The sequence below is a fragment of the Haliotis cracherodii genome, unplaced genomic scaffold, assembly GCF_022045235.1.
Source record: "Haliotis cracherodii isolate W230 unplaced genomic scaffold, xgHalCrac1.p SCAF_13, whole genome shotgun sequence".
Lineage (NCBI taxonomy): Eukaryota > Metazoa > Mollusca > Gastropoda > Lepetellida > Haliotidae > Haliotis > Haliotis cracherodii.
Genome location: NW_027266268.1, coordinates 10,211,096 through 10,227,481, shown reverse-complemented (window position 1 = coordinate 10,227,481; position 16,386 = coordinate 10,211,096). Strand labels below are relative to the sequence as shown.

General features: G+C 42.6%; 1 protein-coding gene across 1 annotated transcript; it reads right to left on the bottom strand.

The window, feature by feature from the left end:
- Nucleotides 1-3,899: 3,899 nt before the first annotated feature.
- On the bottom strand, nucleotides 3,900-10,999 carry LOC139459363 (uncharacterized). Its single transcript, XM_071240825.1, has 4 exons — nucleotides 10,954-10,999; nucleotides 8,498-8,577; nucleotides 6,940-7,036; nucleotides 3,900-4,024 (listed from the first exon to the last, which is right to left on the bottom strand). Exons 1-4 carry the CDS (start codon nucleotides 10,997-10,999, stop codon nucleotides 3,900-3,902), a joined length of 348 nt encoding a protein of 115 aa, XP_071096926.1.
- Between the last annotated feature and the right edge of the window lie 5,387 nt (nucleotides 11,000-16,386).

The following is a 16,386-nucleotide window of genomic DNA, read 5'->3' as shown; positions in this document are numbered from 1 at the left end:
CTTCTGTTAATCTTGGCATGTTGTTGAACTGTCACTGTTCGATTGACACAGGTGCCAGGCAATCAAAAACCCTACACTTTAATACCATTCAAAGTGCTGCTGCACATGCAGTGCGTGCAGCTCCATGGGCATTTTGTTAATGCACTGGGTGCATTTTTCCGAATTGTACTGTTTCACGACTAATGGTTTGCATGTCTTTGTTTTGATCATTTTGATCCGGGAAATTTTTCACTGAAATTTGTGGCTTTCCACATGTGCAGCCTAAGTGGAGTGACAGGGTTACAAACACAAGTTCTTTCCCATGCCACGATCCAGACTAACATCTAGTCTCTGAAATGAGCATATTTTACAGAAGAAAACAGTGGTTTATTTATCTTAAAAATAATAATAAAAGGAGCCAAGAGACTCATAATTGAAACTGCAGTAACTTAGACTTGCCCACTATTATAGACTTGCATGATCTGCATTGGATATAATTGTTTCAGGGTCAGTGAAAGGCAGTGTAAAATCCAACTCACTCACTCTTCAAAGGACCTCCTTTATGGCAAGCGCCTCAGGGTGATGTGAGGTGAAATGGTGCTTAACGTCGCGTTCAAGATTATTGCACTTATCTAGAGACGTGCATGCACATGTGTGTGTGGCTGCTTGTACAAGTCGGATAGTGCTAGCCCACTGGGATACCATATGCCGTAGTTTAACATGAATACCCAACCCAGACACAGTACACTGCTTCCTTGTTTAACCCCTTAATGCCGAACGCCAGGCAGGGTAACAACAATTACCATCTTTTAACGTCTTCTGGTATGACGCGACCGGGATCGAAACCCCGGACCTTCCGCTCTCCGGCCAGAGGCTCTACCGCTAGACCATGGAGACAGTCGTGCGCCTTCAGAAAAGGCAGACTTGAGGTCACTGGATGCTGAGAGGTGGGAAGAACTCATCAAAGAAAAAAGGCACAGTTCGATTGCTTTATCTATATTTTTTTAAAAACTCAAGAAATTAAGCACCTGTTAATGCTAAAGAAAATAATTGAGCTCCAAACCATTAAGAACGAAAATGCTGATCTCAAACCAGACACACACCCAATTGATAATTTTATTTAATAAAGAAGGAAGTGTTGTCGAAATATGAAAAACAAAACAGATTTCCTAAAACATTTGTTATTTTACGGATTTCTTAATTTTTTGTCAGATGTGTTAAATATAAAGGTGAACGATTTCTTTTTCGGAATGACAAGTCAAAGCGGCAACGTGGCTTCCTTATATGATTTGTTCAATTACAGAAATAACAATTTCACCTTTTAGAAATCTGGATCGTACGGACCTGGAAAACCAAACAATTATTAATAAAGTTATTTCAACAAATCGGCATTTGTTCAAAACACATTGATCAGATCTTTACGCCATACAGTTGACCTCAAAATGACCTCCTAGTTTCCACAGCCTTTAGATGGCATCTCCACCACCACCAGATGGCCGTTATCCCGTGACCAGTAATATTTCAGGCAGACCAGCAATTATTCTTCCTCCTCCCCCATAGCTTATGAACCTACGTGATCTTTATATCCAAGTTTTACAGCTTGTTTGTGATGGTCATGCAAGCATGTTTGGCACACATTATGTCATTGCTGTGAGACCTTAAATCGTCTGTTCTTAAACCCCACTACAGGGTGAAGTCAAATGTCACAAACTTACATGATAACAGTGAAGTAAGTATTTTTGTTCGGATGTTTTTGCTAAGGAAACCCCTTTTAAATACATTAAGTTTTTTCACACAAAAAAGTGAGTAGATATACATCGATAGCCTACATATTGATTCATAAAAAATGGCTGCCGATCGACCACCCACAGGAACTGTAAAACGTATCGATATTTCCTCTGTTACTCGCTGGGTCTCTAATACAAGCCAGGGCCCCGTTCCACAAAGCCATCTTAGCGCTAAGGTGATCGTAACTCCCATACTTTAACACTGGCTTACGATAGTCAAAGCGCTGAGATCGCTTTGTGGAACGGGTCCCAGGTCCTAATACACGCTGGGTCAACGACTCTCGTGAAATTAATAGAGGGCATAGCGTCTAAAAGAGGAACTATGGCAGTTTGATATCGGGTGTTTTTAGCGACGATAAGATGTTCTAAGCTGTAAATCTGATTTGAGTAAGAATGGATATCTTTTACATACAAATGAAATGTTTATGAAATTGTTAGGGAGATGTTTGATGGTGAACAGACTCGGAACACGCAATTTCCTCCTTGAAACAACCGACAATGAAAGTAAAATATAACATTATTAGAAAGAGTTTGATTTTTGTTTATTTATGACAACATGTTGTTTACAAACCATTTTGTAATCAGTCATACTGTAGTAAGTTTGTAAATTGGTAAATTGTGTTATACCAGCAGGCTCATTCCCAGTAAATCTACAGGTTAATGTTGAACCACATCATTGATCGGGGTTGTCATGTTTCTTCCTGTAACATGGCTGAGGCGTGAGAATGTAAAAAACAACATTGGCAGCCATTGAAAGTTGTGAGAAGTCAGTAACCGTGATGTAGGTCAAGTTCTGCCACATCCAAGATAAAGGTGGAGAGGCATTTACCGGGGGTATTTTGATTTTTTTATCGTTTACTCGGGGTAATTCCTAACTAAGTTAAAACATATCTTTGGACTAAGTTTGGAGGCTTATTTTCAACTTCCTTTAGAAAAATACTATGTGTTTTGAACACTTATTTTAAACTAGTTAAGACTATGAGTATTTTAAAGTTGAACTTCAGTAATATGCGTTGTATATACAACTACCTATGACCCCTTTTCGGAATGTTCTAAGATAGGACCTTTGTACCCTGTGTAGTTACGCCTTGCAAGAGAGCACCGTTTTCAAAGCGCTCTTGCCGTCCTGGTAGATTGGAGATAAACCTACTGTGTTTTGAAATTTGATGTCGTCCCACTGTAGAGTAGATACCTCTTATTTATACATTCGCGCTAAAGCGGTGTCAAATTAAAGCAAGAGGAATAGATCTACTCTACAGTGGGACTATATCAAATTTCAAAACACAGTAGTCTTTTCTCCTAAATAACCAAATTTCGTTGCGTGATTGTCTGTTTAAAGGGTAATTAAGAAATTTAATGTGAAAAAAAACGGGTGCGAGAATTTGGGTTTGACGGAATATCGAAGTCCCCGTCACAATCCTTTTTATACACAAGTCAAATGAAAATTTAGGTGACTTCACGCAAATGTAGGTCACTGAATGACTCTGCTCTCCACCTGGAACAATGTTTGTTATTTTCTGTTAAACGCCGAACTCAATATTCCAGCTATACGACGGCGGTCTGTAAATAATCGAGTCTGAACCAGACAACCCAGTGATTGACATCATGAACACCAATTCACGCAGTTGGGATACATGACATGCATGAACCAAGTCAGCGAGTCCGACAATCTGTTCCCATCAGTCGCCTCTTTACAGCAAGCATGGGAACATGGGTAGCTGAAGACCTATTCAACCCCGGATCTCCGCGGGTCTGAGGCCGCGTCATACCAAAAGACGTTAAAATATGGTACTTGTTGTTACCCTGTCTGGCGCTCGGCATTAAGGGGCTAAAACAAGGACTGGTCGGCTCGGAGTCAGTATACTGTGTCTGAGTGGGATATTCATGTTAAACTGCGGCATGGTATCTAAGTGGGCTAGCACTATAAATCGGCATCAGTCCGGACTAGTACAAGCAGCCACACACACACACACAGACACATGTGCATGCACGTCGCTATATAAGTGCAATAATCTTGGACGCGACGTTAATCCAATTTCACCTCACCTCCACGGTTCTGAAACAATGTACAATCGATGCAGACAACACAGTACGAAGAGTATATTATGATCGGTTTATTGTTTATTTGAAAGTTCAATTTTTCTGGCAAACAAAGTAATTGGCGTTCTCACACTTGGTTGACTGTTGTTCATATCCTTCTCCTTTGACGAAGATACTGCAAAGACCTAGGCCGGCTGGACCTTTGACGTAGAAGCTGTCTGAAAAAAATATTTGGAGAATATTTAGTGAGTATGGTTTTATGCCGCTTTTAGCAATATGCCAGCAATATCACGGCGGGGGACTCCAGAAATGGGCTTTACACATTCGACCCATATCGGGAATCAAACCCGGGTTTTCGGCGTGACGAGCGAACGCTTTAATCACTAGGCTGCCCGACCATCCCGGAGAATATTTAGAGAATATGGGTTAGAAGGAGGCACTGAACAACTCTTCGATATCTGTACGTGCATTTTAACTATTTGTGTCTAATTGTTTAGTTTAAGCGAAATGAAGTGCCGAATGTTTTTTAGAAAGTACGATATGAGGTCATCTATAGTTCATGACGTCACAGATTGATAACTTTACGTCAATAGGAATCCGGTGAAGTTGGACCGAATGGTTGACGTTTCCTGTTTAAATGATGACAAACCAAGACTTATAATCAGGCCGAATCAAGGATGCGATCACTCGACCAACGATTCAGGCACGCCTGGCTACCAGCCCACTTTCGCGATGATGACCGCGATATGTTACGATGTGTATGATGCGTATTTTGTGATGTCGATGAAGTACACTGGACACTAACACGGAGTCATACGAGCACACCACGAGCTTACTACGAATTTAACACGAGTTTAGTACGATGTCAGTGCGAAATCATACCGATGATGGACTAGACTAGTTGAATACGTGTTGTGTACGAGTTAGTTACGAGCTTCCCACGACATGACACGATCTCCACGAGTTTATCACGATGTCCATTCGTGACCAACTCGTGTTATTCCGGCACAAGCCGAATAGCGACTCGTCTTCTTGCAGGTTACGGAAAGGGGCGAGTGGTGACGAAGTCTAAACCGAAACCGGAATAGGGCCTAATTTGGGGGCGTTTTACTGGTATTCGCGGCACAAACAACACAGTGCTTACGGCAGCAACATGGCATCTGATTTCCAGTACAGACGGTATGTGGAGACGTAAGCGAAGGGAAGAAGACTTCTCATTAAAATCAGATCTAAGTTTTCGCTGCCGCTAAACAAAGATCTGAGGGCATTCCATTACGAGTCGCGTCAGAACGACCTTTCGTGAACTTTGACAGAAAGCTGAAACGAAGGACAAGAAGTCGATATCAGCCAATGAGAAAGCAGCCTAGCTACTTCCATTTCAGACTACGCTTTATAAATGTTGACACAGTTCTCGATTGAAATTTTGAAAACTGAGCAAACGAACATTCCGGAATGTCTAACATATGGTTGCGATTGTTTGGCAGTGCTTCTCGCGTACTGTGCAACGCCTCCTCCGTTCAAATATTTATCCCACGGAAGCGATAGACAGACGATAACTTTGACGGAATCAGTCGTACGGGCCGTAACTGTCGTTCGGAATAGCCAGTTTTAACGTTTTCGAGGTTGCATGATTAGAAAACACATTCCGACTGTTACTTTCATGATCTGGTAAGCGACGCTTTGATTGGTCGGATGAAAGGTCGTTCTGACGTGACCCGTAATGTGATACCCTCAGATCTTTGTTTAGCGATAGCCAGAACTAAGATCTGATTTTATTGAGATTGAGGGAAGAGGAGGAACGACCTTATCGGTCAAGTGCAGTGCGAGGTTTGGGTGAGGACTTGGCTTCTAAGTCGGCCGAGGCACAGGTTCTATCCCTCCTGCAGAAGCTGGCACGAGAGGACAGGACAGGGTTTCAGAAGTTCCAGAGTTCCTGGAGCCTCTGGATCGGGTCGGTCCAAGGATAGAGGGTCCCTAACATTTCCCCTGAGACTCATCCTCGCGGACTATGGCTTGTCCTCGGACTGGTCCTGGCTCTGTGTGGGTGTGGGTGTGGGTGTGGGTGTGGGTGAGGGTGAGGGTGAGGGTGTGGGTGAGGGTGAGGGTGAGGGTGAGGGTGCGGGTGTGGGTGTGGGTAATCTCTTCAAACCGGGACTGTGGGTAGAGGACTGGTCCTGGCTCTGTGTGGGTGTGGGTGTGGGTGAGAGTGCGGGTGTGGGTGTGGGTGTGGGTGTGGGTGTGGGTGTGGGTTAGGGTGTTGGTGAGGGTGTGGGTGTGGGTGTGGGCGAGAGTGCGGGTGTGGGTGTTGGTGTGAGTGTGGGTGTGGGTGTGGGAGTGGATGTGGGTGAGGGTGAGGGTGTGGGTGTGGGTGTGGGTGTGGGTAATCTCTTCAGACTGGGACTAAGGGTAGAGAGTTGGTCCTCGGACTGGTCCTGGCTCTGTATGGGTGAGGGTGTGGGTTAGGGTGTGGGTGTGGGTAATCTCTTCAAACTGGAACTGAGGGTAGAGAGTTGGTCCTCGGACTGGTCCTGGCTCTGTGTTGGTGACGCGACCCGTATTCATACTCATGATGATCTTGCGTCAACTGCGCGTCCCCACGTGATCATATCGTAGCGCACTCGCGATAAGCTCGTATTCAGCAATTGATTTATGGTAGTAAGCTCGTGGGACTTCGTAGCTAGCTCGTACTACGGGTCCAGCTCGTATAAACATCGTATGATGCTCGTGACAAGGACGCAGTTTGCTCTTCACCATGAAAATTAAAACGTGTTGTGCTCGTATAAATCGTACTCACATCGTGTCTTTCGTGAAGACTTCGTACTCATATCGTGTCTATCGTGAAGACATCGTACTCACATCGTGTCTTTCGTGAAGACATCCTACTCACATCGTGTCTATCGTGAAAACATGGTACTTACATCGTGTCTATCGTGAAGACATCGTACTCACATCGTGTCTAACGATCTTTCACACGAGCTTAACATCGTGATATATCGCGGCCAACGTCGCGAAAGTGGGCGGATAGCGTAAGGGACCGACTCTGCACAGCTAATTGCGGCGACTAAGACGACTGAGTTTTGTGTTTGTAAATAGTTGGTTGAGAGATAACACAACGAAATGTTCTCCAGCCTACCATTAAGGTTCAATGTTTGGAGGAATGTGGACAAAGCGAGCTTATCGGCGTCTGTGGTAGGGGCAGCCAGCTGGCTCCTCATTAAACGGCAGAGGCTCTGCAAAAAAAAGAGTGAGTGAGTATGGATGTTTTTGAGTGAGTGAGTGAGTTATAATTTAACGTCGCATCGGTATTATTTCAGCCATATAGCGACGAAAACAAGTTGATATATATATATTATTGAGTCATGAATAAAATGTCAATATTTTGGAAATACCACGGCTTCACAATATGTAAGGAGTCGAACAAGGAATTTTGGTTGACAAGCGAACACTTTACCCACTATGCTACCGCACTGCAAGAGTATTATACTGCATTAGGTACACGTTTGATGACGTTTGTAAGTTTTGGGTCAAATCAAGAGTATACTTTCTTTTTGCTAGGCAGGATTGTTCAAACGAGTGAGTGAGTTGGGTTTAACGCCGCTTTTAACAGTATTCCAGTTATAACGCGACGTGTCAGCTTACTATGGGAAGAAAGACCGAAGTGATGCAGGTCTCAGACGTTTACCACTTCGGTGAAACCATCACGGGTATGGTGCTGACAAACCTAGAAACATGATCGGGGCGAACCGGGATTCGAACCCACAATCATAGGTTTCTGGCGTGCCCAAGGGACGCCACGCTGCACAGCGAATCGCGGCGCCTCAGACGACAAGGCCACCCCTAACCCCTTTGTTCAAATGATCAACATGAAACCCTCTATATATAGAACGGTGAATGCTTTGAGAGTCTCCATACCTGCAAATGTAGACTACGTTACAATGATTAGTTATCTGGACGACGTTGGTACTGCCCGGATAGGGGTGTTTCACCGTGTAACAACCACGGGAATAAAAGACTTAATTTTAGGTCTTGAACAATTAATATCTCAAACAAAGAAAGTTAGGGATCAATAATATTTTTGGTGATGTTTTATTCTTAGTGAAAACTGAGCACGCAATTTCATAAGTATATGAGTGATCGAACTTCAAACAGTATTTTAATCATATCGACGTTCACATCTTAAGTGAAACCGCATTGAAAGGAGCAAGTACATTAATAATAATAATAATAATAATAATAATAATAATAATAATAATTTTCATTCCCAGTCCATGGGGGAGTAAGTGAGTATGCTTTTACGCTGCTTTTAGCAATATTCCAGCAATTTCACGGCGGGGGACAGAAATGGGCTTCACATATTGTATCCATGTCGGGAATCAAACCCGGGTCTTCGGCGTGACGAACGAATGCTTAAACCACCAGGCTACCCGACAGCCCCGGGAGGACAAAGAGCATGCTTCATTTTGAGGCTTTTCTTCATATATAAACCTTTAAATTCTCTATTTTCAATTTAGTATTTTATGTGTATTTCGATAGGAATGTTAAGCATTTTACGGTGTTATCTGGGCACAAAGCCATCCACTGGACTACGTGTGATGGTTTAAATAGTAGAGTCGGCATTTATACATGTATATTATAACTGATATTGTACTCCGTGTCCCATGTTCCTGATTACAAATCCCACGCCCACTTACGTAAGCTTCAGCATATGTCGACTGTATGCGATGCGGGTGCACGCACATTGTTCCAACACTTGAATATCTGTCTGGGCAGCCTGAAATAATTTTCAGAAAAACGATACATTAAAATCCCACAACCTACATTTTCAGAAAAATGGCAGGTTTAGATATAGTTTGTGGAGAATAATACCCGGTATTTATACTAAAGGAGAGCTGGATGAACATGCAACAGACAGATTCGCAATCATCTTACTTCGATGATACCATATGATTGACTGGGCTCCTGTCTATCTTAATGCGCTTAATATGGCAAACTATAACTATGAAAACAGTACAGTAAAGTACGGTTATAACGAACTCAAAGGGACTACTAATTTTAGTTCGTTATAACTGTAGTTCGTTATAAGCATATATACAGCATAATTACAGCAAATGGTCGGGACCAAAAAAGTAAGTTCGTTATATCCGTCAGTTCGTTATAAGCGTGTTCGTTATAACCGTAGTTTACTGTATATATGAAATCGTGCATACATTAGTATAAATACGGTATAAAGGTCTATAATGCATACGTCAAATATGGAATCTTGACCTTCCCCATGATATTATTGTACGGAGTGAGACTGACACAGACAAATTTCCTTCAATTGGAGATTGGATTGTGAGCTAAATAAGACCACTAGAAAGTAATATGAGTGAGTGAGTATGGTTTTACGCCGCTTTTAGCAATATTCCAGCAATATCACGGCGGGGGACACCAGAAATGGGCTTCACACAATGTATCCATGTCGGCAATCGAACCCGGGTCTTCGGCGTGACAAGCGAACGCTAGAAAATAATATGAACTGTCATGATGTCGAGCTCCATCCCCTCTACACCAGGGACACGGTTCGAATTCATATGGGTAGCCTAATGTTGGGACACAGCTATAGGTCCAGGAAGGCATCAATCTTCTTTATAAACCCCCATATGTATAAAGACAAGGTAGGATACGGGCCCGCTAGTAATGGTTGGTTGGTATGTTGGTTGGTTTGTTGGTTGGTTTGTTGGTTGGTTTGTTATTTAACGCCGCGCTCAGCAATATTCCAGCTATTTGACGGCGATCTGTAAATAATCGAGTCTGGACCAGAAAATCCAGTGATTGATATCATGAGCATCGATCCACGCAATTGGGATACGATGACATGCATCAACCAAGTCAGCGAGCCTGACCACCCTATCCCGTTTTCGTGTGTGTGTGTGTGCGCGCGCGCTTGCGTGCGTGTGTGTGTGCGTGTGCGTGTGCGTGTGTGTGTGTGCGTGCGTGCAGTTCTTGTTTTTTAGCCCCTCAATGACGACCGCCAGGCATGGTAAAAACAAATACCATCTATTAACGTCTGTTGGTATGACACCCCTGACCTTCCACTCTCCGGGCATACGCTCTACCACTAGACCACGGATGCGGTACTTCCACGTCTGACATAACTGAACATGAGTACAGTTAAACTGAGTTACACAGGCTTTTCGAACTTCAAATGAAAATCCAAGACTGAGCAAGTCAAGACCCACGAAGAATTTTTACCATATCTCTGTACTTTTTGTAACTACATCTGCTATGAAAATCTACCCCTGAAGATCCGGATTAGAATTGTCTTCACCAACCCATGATGGTGGTAAGAGGCGACTAACGGGATCGGGTAGTCAGGCTCGCTGACTTGGTTGATGCATGTCATCGTATCCAAATTGCGGGGGTCGATGCTCATGATGTCGCAAGATTATCAGGACCAGACACGATTTTAACATCCAAAACTGGCTCCCACAGGAGATATCGCTTGGATGAGATCAAGCGATATCTACACTGTAGATATCGCTGCAATGAAATTACATCACAATGCTTTGCAGACCATTGTGACATCACTGGTTACCATGACGTCACAATCAAATGACATCACTAATGGCTCTGCTACTGAAGCTGTTAGCAGTACTTTTTTCACTAAAGACACTGCTAATTACTGTCTACAAATTGAAAAAGTTGGAAGAATGATGTTGGATGATAAATAAAATCTCACCCTCGTGTCTTTTGATATGAAATATATCAACACTCGTTGATAAAAGTGGCAAAAATCCTCGGCAAGCCTCGGAATTTTTCCACTTTTATCAACTCGTGTTGATATATTTGATATCAAAAGACACTTGGGTGAGATTCTCTATATTTACAGACAGCAAACAAATAGCTGGAATATTGCTGAGTGCGGGGTTAAACAACAAACGAACAAATCCTAAGAAAATCTGCTTCGGGCAAATCAGACATTTGGCACGTTTCATCCTTACTAAAACATCAGAGTTATCACAAGTCCAAAACATGCAATTGTTGAAATAAACGAAGTCTAGTTCTCATTCAAATGAACATATATAAAAATGTAAACCGATTTCAAGGTTTCCATAATTCTGAAATTATGCAGACCCGCATCTCGTCCTTTACGTGAATCCATTACCTTGAGCAACTGCGACGACGACAGCGAGGACGAGGGCGGCGATCATGTTGTCTGGTGTGGAGTGGTGGCGTACTAAGTCATCTTTCTTCTTATATACCCGCGTGGATATGCGAGCAGCACCTTGCGACTGATTGCTCACAGTTGGTCTTCGCACCAAGGGGAAATTAATTTTGGCCCGTCACACACTTGTCTTATTTGATTTAGTTTTATCAGCAAACACGTGTTGATGAAGAACGATAAGCAGATTGGCTGATTTTGGTTTTAAGCAAATCGAACATGATAAACACGGTTAACTGTATCGTATGGTCATTTGAAATAAACTTTTTGTTTGTTTTTTTGTTTGTTTGTTTGTTTGTTGTTTAGCGCCACTCAGCAATGTTCCAGCTATTTGACGGCGGTCTGGAAATAATCGAGTCTGGACTAGATAACCCAGTGACTGACATCATGAGCATCGATCCACGCAATAGGTATACGATGATGTGCATCAACCAAGCCAGCGAGCCTGACCACCCGATCCCGTTAATCGCCTCTTACGACAAGCAAAGTCGCCTTTTACGGCAAGCATGGGTTGTTGAAGATCTATTCTACCCCGGATCTTCACGGGTCCCGAGACCGTCCATGCGTGCGTGCGGAGTTTCATAAGATTTCCGCAATATCGCAAAAGGATAGTTTAAACAGCGGGTGTTGAGACATTGAAAGGGAAGAAGATCATCGTTGTTGCATACAGGGTTCCCTGCTCTCCCAGGTTGACAATGCTGGAGTCTAAACAATACTACTCAACCCCAGATAGGGATACTGTGCTATAGCTGACTCTTACGAAGTCGTGAGACAACAGCGTAAATAAATGTTTACTTTTGTTTATTATGAAAGCTAAACATACGTCAGGTCGCATCCTATTTGTACAACAGCTGCACTCAACGGTGCAACTATTGAGTTTAGCGTACATGACAAATACCGCGATATCCCGAGGTTGCAGGCTATACACATCTGACTGATTAAACACTTGAGTGAGTGAGTGAGTGAGTATGGTTTTACTCCGCTTTTAGCAAAATTCCAGCAATATCACGGCGGGGGACACAAGAAATGGGCTTCACACATTGTACCCATGTCGGGAATCGAACCCGGGTCTTCGGCGTGACGAGCGAACGCTTTAACCACCCGACCGCCCATTATATACCTGAGTTTAAAATGTAGCATTTCATAAGTTTTTGCTGCCATGACATAATTGACATAACCCGTGGAAATTCCAGGTATGATTATAAGTCCTCAGAAACCTATGCTTCTCGTAAAAGGCGACTAAATGAAGGGTCCCGAAGTTAGCAGCAGGTTCGTTATTCGTTATTTGTTTTCCGAATAACGAAAAACAAGTAAGCACCGGGTTCGTTATTCAAAGGCTGTATATTAAACAACTATAGTAATGTGGACAAATACACTGAAACTCATTTAATATATGACAGCAGGTTCGTCTTACATCATCGTCTAAAAGCTGTTAAGGTATTCAGTACATTTGAATAACGAAAAACAGGCCAGCACCGGGTTGGCGCCAAGAACACGGTACTGGCTTGTTTTCCGTTATTCGAAAAACGAACAATGAACCCGCTGCTAACTTCAGGCCCCTACTAAATGATTCGGTTGGTGACTTGGTCGATTGCATGTCATCGTATCCCAGTACTGAAGTCGATGCTCATGATGTCAATCACTCGATTTTCTGGTCCAGATTCAATGGGACGCAGCATACGCGTGGCTATTAAGTGAAACTAGCTATAAAATCAGGCTATAGAAATGTTACACCTTGTTTTCTTATAGCAATGTCAATTTTGTAAGCGAAAAAGCAAGATTGCTTGTAATTTCGTTCATGACTTTCCACATGTATTAATACTTCACTGGATGAAAACTTAAACCCCACACTATTTTGAGGTCATGGATCGCGTTGTAATATATAATATTCTAAGAAGTAGTATCTAGAGAGTTGAAAGCGCGGGCCAATTCGAACGGTGTTCAATTTTACTCGACTTATTTCATTTTTGCTATATTAGAACTTTACTGTGCTTTATATAATTATGCTGATATGTTTACACAAGGTTGGATTAATGTACAAAGATAACTATTTATGAGCAAGCCAAAGACATACTGGGAATAGAGTGCAAGGTGATGTCTTCTGTTGGATACAGTTCGTTCCAGCTACAATCACTAAATGTCAGGTGAGGTGGGGTAGTTCACCCAGTTAAATGCATCCCTTCCTTGATAATGGGCAGGTCCAAACTCCATACTCATAAGGATTGTGTTTGTTGTTTGTTTGTTGTTTGTTTGTCATCGTATCCCAACAGCGTAGATCGATGCTTATGATGTCAGTCCCTGAATTGTCTGGTCCGGACTCGATTATTTAAAGACCGTCGTCATATAGCTGGAATATTGCTGAGTGCGGCGTTAAACAAAAACAAACTAGTAATAACAAATAGATTTATTATTTACACATATGGAAATTCAAAGCCAAGGATTACTGACTTGATTAACTTGCCAGATTTCTGAACATAATGGACAAACCAAAAGTCAATTAATTATAAGGAGTTGTGTTTTAATAACTAAAGTGTATAAAAATTCACCTTTCATATAAAATCGCATAGATATGTGACCCTACTCACACACAGCAGTCCCCAAAAGAGGCAGGCCAGACGAAATTACTAAGGCAAGCCACCACGTTAACACTAAGGGTAGCAACATCAACATAATAATTGGGCGTCTTTTTACCCCCCAGTTTCAATTTTGAGTGAGTGAGTGAGTGAGTGAGTTGTGTTTAACGCCGCTTTTAACAGTATTCCAGTTATGTCGCGGCGTGTCAGCTTAGGTTTATGGCGTGGGGACGCAACTCTGCACAGCAAATTGCGGCGCGTTAGACGACTGGGCCACCCGTGCCCCCAGTTTCAATTTTGAAGGTCATTCATAAACATTTCATGCTTTGTTTTGAGATTTGAGTATATCGGAACTGGTTCGGCCGATGAGCAACATAGTGTTAGTGAGTTTGATTTACAGCTACTTTGGCCAGTATTCAAGTTACTCATATCACCCCTTGTCAGCTTAATATGTGAGGAAAGGTGATGCAGGTCTCAGACGTTTACAACTTGGGTGAAAACTACCAGCACGGGTCGAACTGGGATTCGAACCGATCGAAGGTTCCTTGCAGTGTCAGGGTTTATGGGGTCATGGGCAACATGTTGAAATATAACTGCTGATGCTGCAAGGGTCATGGTCATCCATGAAAAGTTGTTTCTTCATCACAGATGCGACAGTCTTGTTATCTTGGTTGCCTCGTGGTCCAGTGCATAAAGGTATGCCTGGAGAACGGAAGATATGTTTGATCCTCTGACCGTGTCAAACCAGAAAATGTTACAGCCATTACCTTGCACCCACCCTGGTGCACGAATTACGGGAAATAACAAGAACTGATTGGCTCTCAGTCTAATTTGTGGGTGTGGGGTGTTCATGTTAAACTTGGGGTGCACGGGTGGCCCAGTTTGCTGTGCAGAATTGCGTCCCTTGGGCACGCCAGAAACCTATGATTGAGAGTTCGAATCCCAGTTTGCCCCGATTATGTTTCTATGTTTGTCAGCACCATACCCGTGCTCGTGGGTTTCACCAAAGTGGTAAACGTCTTAGACCTGCATCACTTCGGGCTTTCCTCCCACATTAAGCTGGCACCCCGCGATATAACTGGAAAACTGTTAAAAGCGGTGTTAAACCAAACTCACTCACTCATGTTATACTGCATGGTCCGTCAGTGGGCAAGCACCATGAAACCTGCACTAGTCTGGACAAACACAAGCAGCCAAACACACACTCATCAGCAGGCAGGTCGCTACACATCAAAGTGCAACGCAACCTTTAACTCTATTTTACCTCACCTATTCTCTCAAAGACAGCTGGACAGTGGTTATTGCCTTCTTTTCTGCTTGTCCCTCAATGAGATACTCATGGTCATCATTTTGTACCAAACACAAAGCCATAACCTGAACTGGTTTGCTTGCAACAAAGACGCCCGTAGACAGAATAAACGTTTCTTTAATTTGATGTGCATGTGATTCTCTAAAACCCTGCGACACATAAAATGATTAGGTGAATTGAATTCTGATGAAACATGTTTTCATAAATACTACAAAAAATAGTTAAGGACTTCCCAATACTTTCACATTACTTCAGTTCATCTGTTACGAGAGTAACTATAGTTATATGAGAGAATCTGGTGGTCCTTCCTCAGCTTTTTTGGGTAGTATAATGTGGATGTTGTCAAATTTGATTGATGTGAGTGAGTGAGCGAGCATGCATGGTTTTATGCTACTTTAAGTAATGAGATTGAAGTCGGTCTTCAGCATGCTAGTCTCATCTTCAACAACTTGACAGCCCATCCCTTGATAAACATGGATCCAAATCATTTGAAACAACTCAGATATCATTAACAATAGACTTTATGTAAAAAAGTTCCACAATGTTGGGAAAGCTCTTGTCTTTCAATCCTTCCCATTTCATAAAAAACAATGTTCTTGTGTTTCTTGCAAGCTGACATAACCATGACAACAGGAACAGAAATTAATCATCTTTGCCTTCTATTTCCAACTGTCCATCCTCTCCAGTTGTAATTTTGGAAATTTTCTCTCCCTTTGTTGCCAGAATTTCTTCAATATTTCTGAAAGAAATACCATAGTATCAATTCAAAATGCAATCCATGGCTGCAGATCAAGGGAGAGTACTCTTAAATGAAAGTCAAATTCCATGAATGTACCATATAACATAATCCTGCATGTAATGCTTATTCACTGCCATTTACCGTGCGATACCTTGGTTTGATGTTTTACACCAGTCAGCAATATTTCACCTACACCATCGTGGCCTGTAACTAAGTTAGTCTGGGCCCAAACGAACCAGAGGTTGAGATGATGAGCAACATTCCACTCCGTCTTGGTGCGATGACATACAATCAACCAAGTCACCAGCTTAAGGCAAGCATGGCATACTTAGTACCTCTCCCTCCCCACCTGATGCTGCAGGCAGCAGTATTCCAACAGTATCTTGCCATCCTGCAATCAGTTATCAGCAAGGCATACCAGTGATTGATAGCATGAGCAAAACACCAGTCATGTCACACCTTCTAACTACTCCCTTCCTCAGCAGTCAGCTCTTATGAAACACAATGGATACTGGGAACCTAGTCTGCTTCATAATCCCTATCACATTTGAAGATAATATTGTAACTAGGCTGAAAATATCTTGCAGAGAGTAGTTTGAATTTACAGAATCCAATTTTGTGTAGGCCTACGGTCAGCAGATATAAAGCAATGTCAAGACTTTTGTTTCTCCTCATCTGGGGTGCGTGGGTGGCTCAGTAATCTAAGGATTGGCAAATTCACAGGGCTGACACACCTAGTATGATCATGGGTTCAA